Genomic DNA, 20,640 nt, shown 5'->3' on the forward strand with positions numbered 1-20,640 from the left:
GTCCTAGAGGAGAACATTGGCAGGAAACTCTCAGATATCCCACGCAGCAATTTTTTCACAGATATGTCTCCTAAAGCAAGGGTCATAAAGGAAAGAATAAACAAGTGGGACCTCATCCAAATAAGAAGCTTCTGCACGGCTAAAGAAAACATCAGCAAAATGAAAAGGGAGCCAAACCTATGGGAAAATATATTTGCTAATGATACATCAGATAGAGGTTTGATCTCCAAGATATATAAAGAACTCACACGACTCCACTCCAAGAAGACAAATGATCCAATCGAAAAATGGGCAAAGGACCTGGGCAGACGCTTTTCCAAGGAAGTGATACAGAGGGCCCAGAGACATTTGAAAGGATGCTCAGCATCACTAGTCATCAGAGATATGGAGATTAAAACCACAATGAGGTACCACCTCACACCGGTCAGAATGGCCATCATAAGCAGATCAACAAACAGCAGGTGCTGGCGAGGCTGTGGAGAAAAGGGAACCCTCGTCCACTGTTGGTGGGAATGCAGACTGGTGCAGCCACTGTGGAAAGCAGTGTGGAATTTCCTCAAAAAGCTGAAAATCGAACTGCCTTTTGACCCAGTGATTCCCCTGCTGGGACTATACCCTAAGAATTCCAAAACGCCAATTCAAAAGAACCTATGCACCCCAAAGTTCATAGCAGCACAATTTACGATAGCCAAGTGTTGGTAGCAACCTAAATGCCCATCAGAAGATGACTGGATCAAAAAACTATGGTACATTTACAGAATGGAATACTACGCAGCAGAAAGAAAAAAAGAACTACTAAGCTTCGCGACGGCATGGGCGGAACTAGAGAGAATTATGCTAAGCGAAGTAAGCCAGGGGGCGAAAGACAAATACCATATGATCTCACCTATAAGCAGAACCTCACCAACAAAATAAAGATGCAAGGAGAATAAGACCAGCAACACTGAAAGAAAAAAGAAACCAACAGGGACAGAGGGAAAGAGGGAGGGGTCGGTGGGTCAATAGGATGGAAGGGGCAAGAGAAGGAACATGTAACAAGGACTCATGGACAAGGCCAAAGTGGGGAAGGATTGAGGGAGGGAGAGGGAGGAGGGGGCAGGGGAAAGTGGTAGGGGGAGGGCAGAGAGAAATGTATTAGAAAAAATTAATTAATAAAAAAAATTTTGTCCAAAACAAAAATTTACTAGAAAAATAATTATCCATCTGTAATATCTCTGTCAAAAATTCTGATGTAAGTAGTTGAATCTTAATCTCTGCTTTAATTTACTGTTTTGGAGGTGTGAATTAATGGAACAATATGCACATGGGTGAGCTTTCCATCCTGTAAGTGATGAAGAAAGTGAGACGTCATCAGATGCTCATGGACACTGGGAGTGTGGAGTGTTAATGTCTAGCCCACAATGATACATGATTTTTGCACCAACATGAGCTGCCACATTTCAAAGTGGCAGGTAGACAGAAGTAGCAAAGTTGGTGTGTATGCACCTTGGAAATGTGTTGCATACACAACCTGGGAGTTGATCTTATCTTGGGCCTTCATTGATTATTAATAAAAACATCAAATAGCTAAAAGAGTTCTCATCCATGGTTTTACAGACCTAATTTAAAAAATAAAACAGCTTCTCTCCAGAGACCAAACTTTACTCAGCTTTTATCAGCCATAAAAGCATACTGTTTGAGGCAATGTACCTGGATAAATGGGCTTTTACTTGACTGGGACTGTAATAAATGATAACAATGTCCTACATGGGTCAGCGATTTGGGGAGTCCATATCAACATTGTATTGTCCATTATTTGTTTGATCCTAATACTGTCTGTGAGAGGAAGGTAGGGGCAGATAGCAACACTATACTTCAACTACAGATGAAACATCTGGGCCCACAGAGTTGACACAATTTGCCTAAAGCACCCAGGCTAGTTAGGTGCTAAGCACTTATATGTCTGACTCCTAGAGCCTGTTCTTTAAGGACCACCTTCTGTGTCTTTGTGGACACACTTTTGATGTATGGGTGGTCACAGAAAGGAAGAGAAGAAACTGAGTCAGCTCAACAAACCTCCTGTTTGAACCTCTGGGATGACCCCACTTAAGGTTGACCTTGGAGAATGTACTGGGGCAATCTTCAAATGACCACTTATAAAATTGTTTTTTAAAAAAATACTGCAAAACTGGCAGGGACTGCAGTGAACAGCTTACTCTAATCAGAGAGCTCAATGTGCTAGCAAGTGACAGTCAAGTATCCTTTGGCCACTCTATCTGTGGGACACTAAGCAGGTAACTAGACCTTTGTAAACCTCAGTTTTCTGAATGTGAAAAAAGGTCTTGGACTAAATGACTTCTAATATTCAATAATTCTATGGTGTGTCCACACCTAGACATTCCCCCAGTAATGAAAAGTACATTGTACATAAATCAAACATGCATCTTGTATGTCTTCCTTCCCTCTTCTACCTAAGGTCACACTACCTCTGCTACCACAACTCTGCTCCATCTGACAAAACACAAGTAGATCTGAACCACCAATCCTACTGGCCATACCATCTGAACCAGATCATCTCCTTGTCTTAGTCTCATATTTAAGTGTAAATGGACCCGAATATATTTCCAGAACCCAAGAGAGACATCAGTAAGTGAAATGAACTCTACTTGAATATATGTACTTTGTAATGACAGAAACTTTACTGTTAAGCTGATAATTTCTCTGCAAATTATTTCATGATACCAGGATAGTCCAGCTAAATGAAGCATTATATTTACACAAAGGATTTCTTTTCATTCAAAATTGGACACATAAGGTTAAATATAAGAGTAAGTCTATGCACAGTGGTCTACATCTTTTGAAATATAAATATGGTATAACTTTGATTTCTTTAAGCATTTCTACTTCAACATGGATCCCTTTTTCCCAATTACTATTTATCATCACAAAGCATAAAAGTCATCCTACCTTAGAAGAGTCTGAACTTTTCATGTATGGCTCAGCGCCATGTGTGATGCTCCCCTGAAGGACTTTTTCAATTCTAGCCACAAGAAATATATCTGGATGAGGACATGTAACTGAAAATATTCCCTAGGGAACAAATGAGTTTCTTCAGTAATTAGAACACAGAGCCATGTTAAACAAATCCCATGAGTATTAAAGGTTCTAAAGCAGCAGAGTGGTGAAACTGTTTAGCTATTAATAAGCATCCAGTGCTGCCCTGATGAGTGTGGCTCAGTTGGCCGGGCATCATCCAGCAAAGTGAAAGGTTGCCTGTTTGATTCCCAGTCAGGGCACGTGTCTAGGTTGCAGGTTTGGTCCAGACTGAGATGTGTATGAGAGGCAATAGACTGATGTTTCTCTCCTTCTCTTTCTCCCTCCAAAAATAAATAAATAAATAAAATATTTTAAAAAATAAATATAAAGCACCCAGTGCCAAACTGGTTAACTGCTCAGTAGTTCATCATCTACTCAGATAAGCTATTTGGTAGGGAAGGCAACTAGCACAAAGTTTAAAGAAAAAAAAAATGAGAAATCCAAAACCACTTCTCTCCACCACTTCTTCGTCTAATTAGATAAGCTGTCAGTATAATCAATATCTCACCCCAATTATGTATTACAAAGTTTCTATATATAAATAGCAAGATAAGTCCCAGTAGTAAGACCACTGGACTCAGGCCCCCCACCTGCTTGGGATACTGCATGGCGGCTTCATGAAGGATGTCCTGAAGGGCAGGGGAGCTCTGCCCACTGCCATTCAGCAAAGCTGGGGACGTGGTGGCCAGCATCTGCCTCACTGAGAAATGGTTCAGGTCCACGTGGAAATCAGCAGAAATCTTTCGGTTGTACTTTATGTCAAACAGGGATAGAGTAACAAAGAAAGGTTCTACCTAAATAAAACAAAACAATCCAGACCATCACTATGGCTCAGACTCTTGGAGAAAAGAAGAATGCTAGTATCAAAGAAGAAATTACTGGACTTATTTATGATTGTTGCCATAAATCACTGCTAAAGAGAAACAGCCTTGATCCCTATTCTTTGTCACAAACATCCTGTCCCTACAGGCTAAACAATCCCCCCCACACCCTGATCTAAATGTTGTACCCTCATTGAAACCAGGATTAGAATTTCAAGTCCAGGTTGCATTGCAATAGGCATATCTAAAACCTCTATTTTTTAAAAAATCTTTGAAAAAATTACATTTGTAGTAGGTCCTTCTTCATTTTCAGCAACGCAGCATTGCAAATTGAAAGATAAATCATTGCATTTGACAAGAATTCTTTTTCCAAACTTCTCTTCAAATGGCTTCACTTCTGGCTCAGCTGATGAGAAGTCAAGCCTCTTTCAAAAAAAATGTAAACATATGAATACGTTATGCTCAAATGTTTAATAAATCTCATAATCAATATATAATATCCTAAAGAAAATACCACATGGAAAAGCCATATAACACTCATTACTCTCAATAGTGTTAATATTTTATACATTTATATAGTTTATAAAAATGGTAAAAAATGATGGTATATCTACTTAATGGATTATCATACAGAACTTAAAAATTACGCTTCTGAGCAACTCAGTGTCCACAAACAGATGAATAAACTAAGTATGATATATACATAAAATAGAATATTATTCAGCAAAAAAAAATTCTGACACATGCTACAACATGGATGGACTTTAAAAGCATTATGGTATGTGGAATAATCCTTACCCAGAAGGACGAATATTGTATGATTTCACATATATATGAGGTTCCTAAAAATGGGCAAACTCACAAAGAGAGAAAGTAGAATAGAGGTTTCTAGGGTTGAGGGAAAAGAGGAATGGGGAAGTTATTGTTTAGTGGATAAAGAGTTTCTGTTTGGAACGATGAAAAGTTCTATGAATGAATAGTGGTGATAGTTGCGCAGCATTGTAAATGTTCTTAACCACTAAATTGCACACTTAAAAAGGGTTAAAATGGTAAATTTCATGTTATGCATACTTTATCACAAGTAAAAATTGTCAAAAAGACATATATGTTTTTGAATTCTGTGAGGAAATGTAAAAAATCATTTATTGTATCATTAAAATTAAGTGGGGAGAAGAAATTCTATTAAAATAAAACACAAATAAAGAGGGAAAAATACAGAAGGGAATACTGCAGACCTGTTGCCCGCTTTGAGTCATCCTGTTTGTGGGCAGGCTTGGAGGTCCTTCCCATGCTATGTCTGGAATTTTGTTGGGACATAAGTGTGTATCACATGCACTGCAAGGCTTGTATGTGAGACTGAGCTTGAGCTAGCCAGAAAATAAGCACTGTCTGCTGGGCATCTGCAGTGATGCTTGTTATCTTCTGACTATTACTTTATGGGTGAATTATATGTTCTTTGTGCACTTGACAATGTCTTTGGATAAATCTCTCTCAATTTTCAACAATCTATTAAATATTAAATATTCATAATGATTGTGCTATGGTGATAAGATTATAGGTTGTTTTTATTTTTCCTGTTCCCCTTGAATTTTCCATCTTGTTCCTATATTGCTTGTAAATCCAAAATAAACAAATAAATAAATAAACAAATAATCTGTCAAAGGTTTTCTCTCCCAAACTAAGTTTTAAATTTTAAACATTAAAATAGTTCTTACCTGGGCATCTGGGTCCAAGTAAAAAAGTTTAACTCTGCTTTCACTTTTCAGTTTGATTTCTGCTTCTCGGGTACTCTGATAACAAGATAAACAAAAAATATGAATTACATTTATAAATGACCCCTTTTCTTAAAGGGGTGTCCAAGTATGCTTGAAAGCTGCCCCATCCTGAAAAGTCAGTTTGCCAGATGACTCTGCCTCAGCCTGGAGAGTCAGCTGCATGTCAACAAATAAGGACAGACTGTCAAGTATGGCACACAGTGACATTGCTTGGGGAGGAAAAGGAGGTCAATAATACCTGATCCCTGGCTTATGACATTGGTAATCAATTGGAGAGTCAAAAAACAATATGAAGAAAGCAAAAGAGAATAATTAAGTGTTACTATCAAGAAAGGCTTCACAACTTAATGAAATAGAGACCAGGCTTTGAAAGAAAGGGTGGAATTTAGACAGTAAAAAGTAGGAAAACAAACATCTTAGGCTGAACGAAGAGGATGCATGCATGGAAAGATACAGTATGAAAATGAACCCAGTTGGTAGAAAAATTTAAGGTCCACTTAAGCCTGAGGGTACAAGCCACACAAGAGAAAAGAATATGTTTTGAATGGCAGGATAGAGAAAACCATGGCAGATATTGAAGGGCCACCATAGGGGTCTGTGGCAGCGGAGGGGCATTGCTGATTCATTAAATAAATATGTATTGAGCACCTATTATGTGCCAGGCACTAGGGACACAAACATGAGTGAGACAAAGTTCCTGCCCCCAAGGAACATTAGTTGGGAAGACAATATAAACAGTCAATAAGAATGGCAAAAGAAAGGATAAGGAACAGTGAGCGCTAACCTGGACCAGGAGGGGCAGTCAGGAAAAAGCTCCTAGAGGAAGGCCTATCCTGAAGTACCAGAACATTTGGCCATGAAAGGAGAGAAGGACATTCTAGGAGGAGGTACTGCAGGGACAAAGGTGAAGTTGTACCAGAGCAAATACCAAATCATTTGCTATGATTGAATGTTTGGGTATAACGGACAAAGTAAAGAAAAATGAGTCTGGGATGTATGTTAAGGACTGGAACTTCATTCAAAATCTAAACAAATCCTGCAGTATTTTAAGCAAGGGAATAAAATAACAAATTCTGCATTTTAAAAGCATCACTCAGATAGGGCTGAAGAAATGGATTGGAAGAAGGAAGCCTAGGAGGCCCATGGTCTCTCCTGGGTTATCAAAACTGCCTCTCCATTTCATAGCAAGGCCCATAATAAATTCCACATTCCTAGCTTGAGTAGCTTGCTGACTGTTCAATCCATTAACTGAGCTAGATAATTCAGGAAGAATGAGTCTATGGAGAAGGTGATATACTAGAGTTTGGAGATGCCTGTGGGATTTCCTACTGGAAACATCCAATAGACAGCTAGAGAGACAGAACTTGAGCACAAGGGAGGGATGAAGTCTGGAATCACAGACTTGGAGAAGAGAAGCCATTGAGGGAAAGAGACATACGGTGGCGGAGATGGGGACTGCAGAAGTGGGATTTAGGAACAGAAAGAAGAAGCTTCTAAGATATTTACAAGACAGAAGTCATCTCCAACTACATTACTTCTCGCCTCTGGTGCCTGTAATCTATATCTTGTTCTTGTTAATCTCAATGGTTAAATTTATAGAGTCAGAATAGAATGTCCTTTCTCATGCGTTCCTTTCTGCAAAGACTACAAGTCACATCTGTCATATCTCAGCATGTGATCGGTCAGTGACAGCCACAGTGGAGAGGGTATCTCTGCTGGTGGCTGACTAAGATCTATTAGTACATTTCTAATCATGGCTAATGAGAAATTGAGCATTGTCTTAATTTTCTCAGGCATGCAGCTATTTTTAACAGGTTCTCAGCAATGGCCCAAATTCTGTCATGACTGTATTTAACCAACTGTCTATAGGTCTAGCAAAATGAAATGACCACCAGAATACTAAGAAATTGCATTCTAGTTGTAGTTCAGTCATTAATTGGTGGTGTGAAGTTGAGCCAGCCACTCTACCTCTCCAGACTCCACGTTCATTTCTGAGTAAAAATAGTGAACAAGATGATGGCTCAAGTCTCTTGCCACAACAAAGTTTATCTTGATGCTATGAGAACTTTCAGGCTTCTAGAGGTTAAAGAAGATTCCTACAAATCATCTGTTCATGCTTCCAAAGGAAAACATATTCCTATGGCTGAGGCAGGCTCCTATCATCTCTCCTAATTTTTCACCCCAAAATAGCCAGAACAGCCCTGGCCACTGTGGTGGAGTTGGTTGCAGCATCATCCTGTAACTGAAGAATTGTGGGGTCAAGTTCTAGTCAGGGCACATGCCTAGGCTGTGGTCAAATCTCTGGTCAAGGTACGAACGATTCCCAGTCTGGGTATGTATGGGAGGCAGCCAATCAGTGTTTCTCTCTCACACTGATGTGTCTCTCTTTCTCGCTCCCTCCTTCTCTGTCTAAAAGCAATGAAAAAAAAAATCTTTGGGTGAGAATAAAAAAAATTTTGAAAAAAAAAAAAAGAGCCAGGACATGTGCATATAGAATCTACTTATTTGAAATAAAAGAATTTGTTTTACTCTGTGAGAGCCATGATGTTTCCTGACAAAAACATGAGTATGAGGTGCTGTGAGCTACCACCAATAGTAATGCATTCTACTCCTGAATTGCTGTTGAGTCCTTCAACAGAGGTGAGTACTGTGATCTCTGATACTGAAGCAGAACAATGGGTTCTTAATGTAGAGGCAATTCCTAGTGCCTTTCTGAAAGATGCTGATTGTCTCAAGCTGACTGTGCTAGGTGATGAGAAATGAATAAGCAAGAATGACTGCTATGACCTCTGTACAGACAGAAGACAAACAGGGATGCAGGCACATTAAAAGAAAAATCAACAACTAGACAAAACAGATTCAAAGCATCCTGATGTTGCGACTAATATCCATTAATATCTAAGAGATACAGTCTTCCCTGAAGAAACCATTTAAGGGGAAAGATGGGACAACTTTAGGCATAAAAATAACTGAAACACAATATACCTTACATACATTGAAAGCTCTGCTATGAGATAGACAAAAAGCTAACTCAGCTTCCTAAAGTTCCTCCCATCTCTCCAAAAAGCCTAGGTTGCATTAAACAGAGGGTATGCCCAATAAACAGTGTTTGAAGAAATTACCAAGTAAACCTAGACTGTAAGAAAATGAGGCTCAGGACTGGAAGTGCTTTGCCCCAGAGCCAGAGAGTAATACATATCTGAAAGCATCATAACGATAAAAGTGAATATTTATTGATCATAGCCAACATCTCTAGGCAAGGTATCATCCTTAATTAACATTTAAATTATGGACAAACTTATGAGGCAGGTACTATTGTTATCCTTGTTTAGAAGAGAATACACTGAGGCATGAGTAGTAAATACTTGGCCTAGGAACTCACAACAATAAATAGAAGCCTGGCTTCTGAGGTTGTCTGTCTTCAGAGTCCAGATTCTTATTAGACAATGAACAGGCCAGTCAGAGAGGAAGAAACTCAAATGGCAAATAAATATATAAAAACATAAAAAATATAACTACTATGCAGTGAAATATAAATTAAAGCAGTGAAATACCATTTTTCACTTTCTGGTGAGGATGCCAAAAAATGGGAATGTGAATTGTTACAACCTACTGGGAAAATAACCTGTCAGTATTTGAAGTATTAAAAAGACAATAACCTCTGACTCAGAAATCCCACTTTGGGGAATTTCTCCTATTGAAATAAAAGCACATGTATTTAAGCTTATAAATATCTTATAATATTACAGTGTTTATTGTGTATTCTTTGTAGAGGCTAAAAACTGAAAGTAACCTAAATATTCATAAATAGGGAGATGGTGAAATAAAGTCTGAAATATCCATATCTGGAATATTATACAGCTATGAAATGAGTAAATTAATCCAGGAACAGCTATGAAATATTTTAACTGACAGAACAAGGTGCAGAGATTGAAGACACTGGCCGAGTAGGTGTAAGCTAAGACCACTTGCTCTTGCCCGACTCAGATTTTCAGCTGGTCTTCCAACAGTTAACCCCAACAATAAACGGAATCTTAGCTGATAGGAAGTTTTGAAGCCAAGGAGTACAGAAGACACTTCATACTGTCCAGTAAGGAGATGTTGTAAATTGAAGGGGAAATACCCTGTGTGTGGCGCCTGGCAGCAGCAGACCAGACAGAAATCACAACTTCGGAGCACCCTCCTGTCTCACAGCAGGGGGCTCTAGTCCCACACAGGGATCTCAGCCCTAACTGGGAGAGACTCAGGAGGATATACAGAGTCTGGGAGACCCAGGACACACACACACACACTTTCACCCTCTCCCTCCCTCTCTCTCTCTCTCTCACACACACACACACACACACACACACACTTTCACCCTCTCCCTTCCTCTCCGTGTGTGTGTGTGTGTGTGTGTGTGTGTGTGTGTGTGTCTGCAGCCACCTGTGACCATGAGAGACATTTTGCTTTTTGGGGAGGGGATATATACAGAGAACTAGACAGCAATGCAGTACTGTGGTATGGGTACCCCATAGTCTTTTTAAAAAGGAACTGAAAAGTGGCTGGACAAAGACCACACATACAGATGCTCTACTAGCAAAGAGACTAAACTGAAAGCGCAGTTTGTTTCCACTGAATACAGCTGGGTGGGGAGTTCAGAGAGTTGCACAACAAGGGGTTTGCTGGGCCCCACCCAGCTTGGCTAGTAGGCCAGAGGCTGCACAGAACAGAAAGTTCTGGATTGCATCTCCTACAAACACAGTGACCTGGGAGTTAGACAGACAAGAGTTGAGCACCAGAGATTCTTTGCAGCCAGGCAGACCCACACACCCTCATAGAATAAAAACATCTAGGAAGGGAGAGGAATGCCCACCTCCCTCCTGTGCAACAGTCCAGCCACGCTTAGTGGCCCCCTGCTAGGCACAAATCCTCAGGGGAAAGAGAGGGAGACACCAAAAGGGGGCCCTTCTGAAATTTACTCAACCACAAGACACACTGGCTCCTCAGTCCCTATTCTACTGAAACAGCTGGGTAGAGAGTGCAGAAATTGGCAGAGTAAGGGGTTATTCAAGGCCCCATCCAGCCTTGGCTCTTACACAGAGCTGCCATCAGCACTAGGCAGGAAAGAACTGACCCCTTTATACAGATTGGCCCCGCACATGAAACAGACAGCTAACTCATCAGAAACTATACATTATTGAAAATAACCTGGCATAGACCAAGATGTGTGGTGCAGGGGCAGGGGAACACACATGCTATCTTCCCTTAAATCTAAACAGTGCCTCCATGGGGAAAATCCAGGGGCCCGATTGCTCCAGTTGCACCAGAAGCCCCCTCAGAAACAGATGGGTCAGTGGTGAAGCTAAGACTAATGGCAAGACTGCAGATAAAAACAGGCGGAGGTGGTAACTGCAGCAATTTCAGATGCTGGGCCTTGCGCTGATGAAAAGCCAGCAGGGCAGAGCAGCAAAGACCATCCCAGATGCTGCCAACCCCGAAGGAGACAGCCAAAGACTATGGATTGCTTATAGTCTTGAACAGGCTGCCTAGAGCTAGACAGGGATGGCATCTGACATTGCCAGAGTCAGATACAAAAGAAGATGCCTGTAGCCAAGGACTGGACTCTGCTGAGACAAATTCTACCTCATTCTTTCTCATGGTTTGCGTGTTTTTTTCTTTTTATTTTTTAAGATTTTATTTATTTACTTTTAGAGAGAGGGGAAGGGAAGGAGAAAGAGACAGAGAGAAACATCAATGTGTGGTAGCCTATCACATGCCACCAACTGGGGACCTGGCCCGCAACCCAGGCATGAGCCCTGACTGCAAATCAAACCAGTAACTCTTTGGTTCATAGGCCAGTACTCAATCTATTGAGCCACATTAGCCAGGGCTGCATGGTTTTTTCTTTCACATAGCTTTTTAACATTCTTTTATTTTTCTTCAATTTTGTTCCTATTAGTTCACTATTTTTTTTTTACTTCAAATCTCATACTGTATTCTTCCCTTTTCTTATTCCATTTTGCCTTCTGCCTTCCCCATGTTCTTATTTTTGTTCTAAAATTTATTTTTTCCCTTTTTTCACCTCATTTCCACTCCTTACTCTTATTTCTCCTTCCTCTATCCTCTCAAAATAATTTTTCTTTCCTTTAGTCATCTCATATTCTTTTTCCCTTTCTTACAATAATTGTATTCTCTTTCCTTCTTTATTAATTTTGCTAATTTGTCATTGATATTGCTGTTGTAGTTATTCTTTAATTTTGTTCCTATTTGTTCAATATATTTTTATATCAAATATCACATTTTATTCTTCCCTTGTCTTACTACATTTTGCTTTTTCTTTCCTTTTCATACTTTCAGTTTAAATTTTTTTTCCCTTCCTTCACCTTGTTTCTATTCCTTATTCTTGTTGTTTATCCTCACTCTATCCTCTCAAAATCATTTTTCTTTCCTTTGGTCATGTCATATTAATTTTTTCAGTCTATAATATTTTTATTCTATTTCCACATTTGTTGATCTTTGTTCATTTGTCATTAACATTGCTGTGGCTGTTGTTTTTCAATTTTGTTCCTATTTTTTTATATATTATTTTTTAATAATATTTCAAACCTCATATTTTATACTTCCCATTACTTGCTCCATTTTGCATTATTCCTTTCCTTTCTTATTTACCTGTGAGGTTTTATTTTTTCCCTTTCATTGTCTTGTTTTTATTCCCTACTCTTATTATTTCTCTACCTTCTACACCCTCAAAGTCATCTTTCTTTCCTTTAGTCACCTCATATTGTTTTTTTAACCTTTCTTATAATATTCTTATTCACTTTCCACTTTATTAATCTCTGCTCATTTGTCACTGATATTGCTGTTGTTACGGGGTGAGGGCGGTATTTTTGTGGGTATGAATTTTGTTTTCTGTGTAGTTTAGTTCTGATGGCAACTGGTACAACAGCATAGGAGATCAAGGAGACTGCACCACTGAGTCCAACAGGACTCCTACCACAGAAGGCCACCCCAGGAAGACAGGGAATCAAAGCAGATCAATCTAATGTGTATAAACAAACAAAAATAGTAACCTAAAATGGGGAGGCAAGGAAACAACACTCAACTGAAAGAAAAGGAGGAATCCCCAGAAAGAGTGCTAAATGAAATTGAGGCTAGCAATTTATCAGACACAGAATTCAAAGTAAAGGTTATAAGGATGCTAAAGGACCTCAGTGAGAACTATAAGAAACTTAGTGGGAACTACATCAGCAAGAAAAAGAACATAGAAGCTATGAATAAGAACCAGCTGGAAATGAAGAATACAATGTCTGAAATGAAGAATATACTAGAAGGAATTAAAAGCAAGCTAGATGAAGCAGAAGATTGAACCAGCAAGTTACAAGAGAAGGTAGAAAAAAGCACCACGTCAGAGGAATAAAATGAAAAAAGACTCGAAAGGAGTGAGGATACTTTAAGGGAGTTTTGGGACAATGAAACATAATAATACTCACATCATAAGGATACCAGAGTGAGAAGAAAAGGAACAAAGGATAAAAAACCTGTTTGAGAAAATAATGACAGAAAACTTCCCTAACTTAGTGGTGGATAAAGTTACGCAAGTTCAGGAAGCACAGAGGGTCCTCCCAATCAAGACAAACCCAAAGAGGTCCGCTCCAAGACACATCACAATAAAAAAGGGAAAATTTAAAGACAAGGAGAGAATCTTAAAGGCAACAAAGGAGAAACAGACAGTAACATACAAGGGAGCTCAGGGCTAACATACAAGGCTATCAGCTGGTCTCTAACAGAAATACTATAAACTAGAAGGATGGCAAAAAATAACGAAAGTAATGGAAAGCAAGGGCCTGCAACCAAGACTACTCTATCCAATGATGCTCTTGTTCAAAATGGAAGGAGAAATAAAGAAGTTTCCAGTAAAAAGAAAGGCTAACACAATACAGCTCCACCAAACCAGCATTGCAAGAAATACTAAAGAGACTGCCTGAAGAAGGAGGAGGAGACGAGGAGGAGGGAAAGAAGGGGGTGGGGGGGGAGGAGGAAGGAAGGAGTAGGAAGAGGAGGAAGGGAAAGAGAGAGGAATGCAGGAAAAAAAATGGCAACAAACAAACACCTATCAATAATAACCTTAAATGTAAATGGATTAAATGCCCAATGAAAAGACATATGGTAACTGAACTGATAAGAAAATAGGACCCGCATGTGCTGTCTAGAGGAGACCCACCTCAGACTGAAAGATTCACAAAGGCTGAAAGTGAAGGGATGGAAAATGTATTCCATGCAAATGGACATGAAAAAAAAAGCTGAGGAAGCAATTCTTACATCAGACGAAACAGACTTCAAAACAAAGGCCATAACAAAAGACAAAAAAGGTCACTACAAAATATGTAAGGGAGTAGTCCAGTAGAGGATATGACTCTTGTAATCACATATACACCCAACAGAGGAGCACCTAAATATACAAGAAAAATCTTGGGGAACTTTAAGAAAGAGATTGACAGCAATACAATCTTGTAGGGTATTTTAACACCACACTGTCAACAATGGGCAGCTCTTCAAAAACAAATAATCAAGGATATTGTGGCACTATATAACACTGTAGATCACACTGACCTATTTAAAATTTACAGAACACTTCACCCCCAAAAAGTAAAATAAACTGTCTTCTAAAACACACATGGATCATATTCAAAGAAACTCATGGTAGGACACTAAACATACCTTAAGAAAATCAACAAATCTGAAATCATGTTAAGCATCTTCTTGGATCAAAATGACTTGAAACTAGAAATCAACCTCAAGGAAAAAACTCAAAAACATTCATATACATGGGGGCTGAATAACATGTTATTAAATAATAAATAAGTTAATAAAGAGATCAAGGAAGAAATTTTTAAAAATACACGGAAAAAAAATGAAGATGAACACACAACCCCAAACCTATGGGACACAGCAAAGGCAGTCCTGAGAGGGAAGTTTATAGCAATAAAGACCTATCTAAAGAAGACAGAAAAATCTGAACCAAACAATCCAAACCTACATATAAAAGAACTAGAGGAACAAAAAGAAACAAAGCCCAGAATGATAGAAGGAAGGAAATAATCAAGATCAGAGCAGACTTAAATGACATAGAGACTAAAAAAACAATTTAAAAAAATCAATGAATCTAAGAACTGGTTCTTAGAAAAGCTGACAAACCTTTAACCAGACTCATGAGGAAATAAAGAGAGGACATAAATAAATGAAATCAGAAATGAAACAGGAGAACCAACAACTAATACCAGAGATAAAAACAATTATAAACAATTACTATGAACAACTATATGTCAAGTAATTGGGCAAGCAGGAGAAAATGAATAGATTTCTACAAACATATAATCTTCCATAAGTGAGTCAAGAAGAAGCAGAAAACCTGCATAAACCTATAACAAGTAGCAAAATTGTAGCAGTAATAATAATTTTAAAAACTCCCAACAAAAAACAGCCACAGGCACATTTTAATAAATACTCAAAGAAGAACTAACACCTATCCTTCTCAAACTATTTTTTAAAGTGCAAGAAGAGGGAATACTCCCAGACTCTTTTTTATGAGGACAGTGTTACCCTAATTTCAAAGCAGGTAATGATACAACAAAGAAAGAAGATTAGAGGCCAATATCTCTGATCAACATAGATGCTAAAATCCTCAACAAAATATTGGCAAACTGGATTGGGCAATACATTAAAAAGATAATACACCATGATCAAGTGGGATTTATTCCAGGGACGCAAGGATGGTACAGTATTTGCAAATCAATAAGTGTAATATATCATATAAACAAAATGAAGGACAAAAACCACACAATCATATCAATAGATGCTGAAAAGCATTTGATAAAATCCAGCACCCATTTATGATAAAAAACACTCAGTGAAGTGGGAACAGAGGGGGCATACCTCAACATAGTAAAAGCCATATATGAGAAACCTACCTCCAACATCATACTCAATGCGGAAAAACTAAAAGCATATCCCTCAAGATCAGGAACAAGAGAAGGAGGAGGGGAGGAGGAAGGAAGGAGTAGGAGTAGGAAGAGAAGGCAGACTGTTCACTTTCACCACTCTTATTCAACATAGTACTGGAAGCTCTAGCCACAGTGATCAGACAAGAAGAAATAAAACGCATGTAAATTGGAGAGGAGGAAGTAAACCTGTCATTATTTGCAGATGACATGACAGTATATGTAGACAACCCTACAGACCACCAAAAAACTACTCGACCTAATAAGTTAATTCGGCAAAATAGCAAAATACAAAGTCAATAGTCAGAAATCGAAGGCTTTCTCGTACACCAACAATGAAATATCAAAAAAAGAAATTAAGAAAAAAATCCCACATACCATAGTAACAACAAAAAACTAAGTGCCTAGAAATAAATTTAACCAAGAAAGTAAAAAGCCTGCACTTGGAAAACTGTAGAACACTATAAAAAGAAATTGAGGAAGATATGAATAAATGGAAGGATATACTGTGCTGATGGACTGGAAGAATTAGCATCATTAAAATGTCCAAATTACCCAAAGCAATCTACAGTTTCAATGCTATTCCTATTAAAATACCAATGGCACATTTCACAGATCTAGAACAAATACTAAAAAATATTTATATGGAACCAAAAAAGACCCCAAATAGGCTCAATAATCTTAAGAAAGAACAAAGTTGGAGGGATCGCATTACCTGATATCAAACTATACTACAATCAAACTATATTGCAATCAAAAGAGTCTGGTACTGGCATAAGAACAGATACATAGATCAGTGGAACAGAAGAGAGAGCCCAGAAATAAACCCATATCTCTCTAGTCACTTAAAATTTGACAAAGGGGGAATGAGCATAGAATGGAATAAAAAGAGACTCTTCAATAAATCATGCTGGGAGAACTGGACTGGTAAATGCAAAAAAATGCAACTAGACCACTAACCCATATCATACACCAGAATAAATTCAAAATGTATAAAAGACTTAACTACAGGTTGTGATACCATAAAAATCGTAGCAGAAAACATGGGCAGTAAAATCTCAGATATCTCACGCAGCAACACTTTTGCTGAAGTATCTCCTAGAGCAAGGGAAATAAAGGAAAAAATAATCAAATGGGGCTATATCAAATTAAAAAGCTGCTGTACATCTAAAGAAAATATCATCAAAATGAAAAGGGAGCCAACTGTATGGGAGAGCATATTTGCCAATGACACATCGAACATGAGTTCAATCTCCAAAACATATTAAAAAAATTCATACAATTCAACACCAGGAAGACAAACAATTCAATTAAAAAATGGGCAAAGGACCTGAATAGACCCTTTTCCAAGGAGAACATACAGATACCCCACAGACTTATGAAAAAAATTCTCAACATCACTAGCCAACAGAGAGATACAAATTACAACCACAATGAGATACATTTAATGTCTTTAACAAATCAACAATGTGTGCTACAGAAGATTAAAGAAAAGGGAACCCCAGTGCACTGTTTGTGGGAATGCAGGCTGATGCAGCCACTGTGGAAAACAGTATGAAATTTCCTCAAAAAATTAAAAATGGAACTACCTTTTGACCCACCAATTCCACTGCTGGGAATATACCTTAAGAATTCCAAAAACACCAGTTCAAAAGAACTTATGCATCCCTATGTTCATACCAGCACTATTTACTATAGCCAAGAGTTGGAAACATCCGAAGTGCCCATGAGTAGAAGAGTGGATTAAAAAAAATGTGGTATATTGCAAACTCATGGAGACTGAACAGTAGACTATTAAACAATGAATGGGTCAATAAGGAGATAAGAGAAGAAATCAAAAAGTTTCTGGAAACAAATGAAAATGAACAGACAACAGTCCAAAACCTATGGGACACAGCAAAGGCAGTCCTGAGAGGAAGTTCATAGCAATACAGGCCTACCTAAAAAGGAAAGAAACATTTCAAATAAAAGACCTAACACTACAACTTCAAGAACTGGAGAAACAACAAATAAATCCCAGAGCATGTAGAAGGAAGGAAATAATCAAGATCAGAGCAGAACGGAATGACATAGAGACGAAAAGAACAATTCAAAGGATCAACCAAGCCAGGAGCTGGCTCTATGAAAAGATAAGTAAAATCGACAAGCCTTTAAGCAGACTCCTCACGAAAAAAAGGGAGAGGACCCAAACAAATAATATCAGAAATGAGAGGAGAAATAACAACTGATACCACAGAAATACAAAGGATTGTAAGAAACTACTATAAACAATTATATGCCAAGAAATTGGAAAACCTCGATGAAATGGACAAATTTCTAGAAAAGTATAATCTTCCAACACCGAAGGAGGAAGAAACAGAAAGCTTGAACAGACCGATAACAGCTGGGGAAACTGAAGCAGTCATCAAGAAACTCCCGGCACACAGAAGCCCTGGGCCGGATGGTTTCACAGGAGAATTTTACAAAATATTTAAGGAAGAGGTAACCCCTGTCCTTCTCAGACTATTCCAAAAAATCCAAGGGCAGGGAAGACTCCCAGACTCTTTTTATGAGGCCAGCATCGCCCTAATCCCAAAACCAGATAAAGACCCTACAAAGAAGGGAAACTACAGGCCAATTCCGCTGATGAACATAGATGCTAAAATCCTCAGCAAAATATTGACAAACCACATCCAGCAACACATTAAAAAGACTATCCACCATGATCAAGTGGGATTCATCCCAGGGATGCAGGGATGGTTCAACATACACAAGTCAATAAATGTAATACATCATAAACAAAGGAGAGACAAAAGCCACATGATCATCTTGATAGATGCAGAAAAAGCACTCGATAAGACACAGCACTCAGCAAAATGGGAATAAATGTGGCATTCCTCAACGGAATAAAGGCCATATATGAAAAACCTACAGCCAACATCATACTCAACGGGCAAAACCTGAAAGCTTTCCCACTTAGATCAGGAACACGACAAGGATGTCCACTTTTACCACTTCTATTCAACATTGGAAGTCCTAGCCACAGCGGTCAGACAGGACAAAAAAATAAAAGGCATCCGCATAGGAAAGGAGGAAGTAAAACTATCCTTTTTTGCAGATGACAGGATAGTGTCCATAGAAAACCCTGTAGACGCCATCAAAAAACTACTGAACCTAATAAGTGAATTTGGAAAAACAGCGGCATACAAAGTCAATATTCAGAAATCAAAGGCATTTTTGTACACCAGCAATGAAATAGAAGAAGAAATCAGAGAAAAAGATACCAAACAATATAGCAACAAGAAAAATAAAGTACCTAGAAATAAATTTAACCAAGGGGGTAAAAGACCTGTATGCACAAAACTATACAACATTGAAGAAAGAAATGAAGGAAGACACAAAGAAATGGAAGCATATACCGTGCTCATGGATTGGAAAAATTAATATCATCAAAATGTCCACACTACCCAAAGCAATTTATAGATTCAACGCAATCACTATTAAGATACCAACGATGTATTTCACAGAAATAGAACAGACATTTCAAAAATTTATATGGAACCATAAATGACCCCGAATAGCTGCAGCCATTTTGAGAAAGAAAAACAAAGTAGGAGGGAACACAATACCGGACATCAAACTATATTCCAAAGCCACCATACTCAAAACAATATGGTACTGGCACAAGAACAGACCCATAGACCAGTGGAATAGAATAGAAAGCCCAGAAATAAGCCCAGGTCTATATGGGCAACTAATATTTGACAAAGGGGGCAGAAGCATAAAATGGAGCAATAAGAGCCTCTTCAACAAATGCTGCTGGGAGAGCTGGACGGCTACATGCAAAAAATTGAAATTGGATCATCAGCTGACACCATACACAAAAATAAGCTCAAGATGGATAAAAGATTTAAATATAAGTCACAACACCATCAAAGTCCTAGAGGAGAACATTGGCAGGAAACTCTCAGATATCCCACGCAGCAATTTTTTCACAGATATGTCTCCTAAAGCAAAGGACATAAAGGAAAGAATAAACAAGTGGGACCTCATCCAAATAAGAAGCTTCTGCACAGCTAAAGAAAACATCAGCAAAATGAAAAGGGAGCCAACCCTATGGGAAAATATATTTGCTAATGATACATCAGACAGAGGTTTGATCTCCAAAGGATATAAAGAACTCACACGACTCCACTCCAAGAAGACAAATGATCCAATCAAAAAATGGACAAAGGACCTGGGCAGACGCTTTTCCAATGAGGAGATACAGAGGGCCCAGAGGCATTTGAAAGGATGCTCAGCATCACTAGTCATCAGAGAAATGCAGATCAAAACCACAATGAGGTACCACCTCACACCGGTCAGAATGGCCATCATAAACAGATCAACAAACAGCAGGTGCTGGCGAGGCTGTGGAGTAAAGGGAACCCTAGTACACTGCTGGTGGGAATGCAGACTGGTTCAGCCACTGTGGAAAGCAGTGTGGAATTTCCTCAAAAAGCTGAAAATGGAACTGCCTTTTGATCCAGTGATTCCCCTGCTGGGACTATACCCTAAGAATTCCAAAACGCCAATTCAAAAGAACCTATGCACCCCAAAGTTCATAGCAGCACAATTTACGATAGCCAAGTGTTGGTAGCAACCTAAATGCCCATCAGTAGATGATTGGATCAAAAAACTATGGTACATTTACACAATGGAATACTATGCAGCAGAAAGAAAAAAAAGATCTACTAAGCTTCGTGACGGCATGGACGGAACTGGAGAGCATCATGCTAAGCGAAATAAGCCAGGGGGCGAAAGACAAATACCATATGATCTCACCTATAAGCAGAACCTCACCAACAAAATAAAGATGCAAGGAGAATAATACCAGCAACACTGAAAGAAAAAAGAAACCAACCAGGACAAGAGGGAAGGAGGGAGGGGTGGGAAGGGGAAAAGGAAGGGAAGGGACAAGTCGAGGATCATGTAGCAAGGACTCATGGACAAGTCCAAAGTGGGGAAGGA

At 38.7% G+C, this 20,640-nt stretch overlaps 1 protein-coding gene across 2 annotated transcripts in view; it reads right to left on the reverse strand.

The window, feature by feature from the left end:
* Window positions 1-20,640, reverse strand: part of DOCK9 (dedicator of cytokinesis 9) — a 354,061-nt gene that overhangs the window by 138,289 nt on the left and 195,132 nt on the right. For both annotated transcript variants that reach the window (XM_054574328.1, XM_054574327.1), the window contains exons 10-13: window positions 5,612-5,686; window positions 4,181-4,321; window positions 3,666-3,869; window positions 2,947-3,069 (exon numbers count right to left, since the gene is read on the reverse strand). In XM_054574328.1, the coding sequence (XP_054430303.1) occupies window positions 2,947-3,069; window positions 3,666-3,869; window positions 4,181-4,321; window positions 5,612-5,686 (543 nt within the window). The remainder of the gene's footprint in view (window positions 1-2,946; window positions 3,070-3,665; window positions 3,870-4,180; window positions 4,322-5,611; window positions 5,687-20,640) is intronic.

The sequence above is a fragment of the Pteronotus mesoamericanus genome, unplaced genomic scaffold, assembly GCF_021234165.1.
Source record: "Pteronotus mesoamericanus isolate MK-2021 breed Mesoamerican mustached bat unplaced genomic scaffold, CSHL_Meso_final contig_26, whole genome shotgun sequence".
Classification (NCBI taxonomy): domain Eukaryota; kingdom Metazoa; phylum Chordata; class Mammalia; order Chiroptera; family Mormoopidae; genus Pteronotus; species Pteronotus mesoamericanus.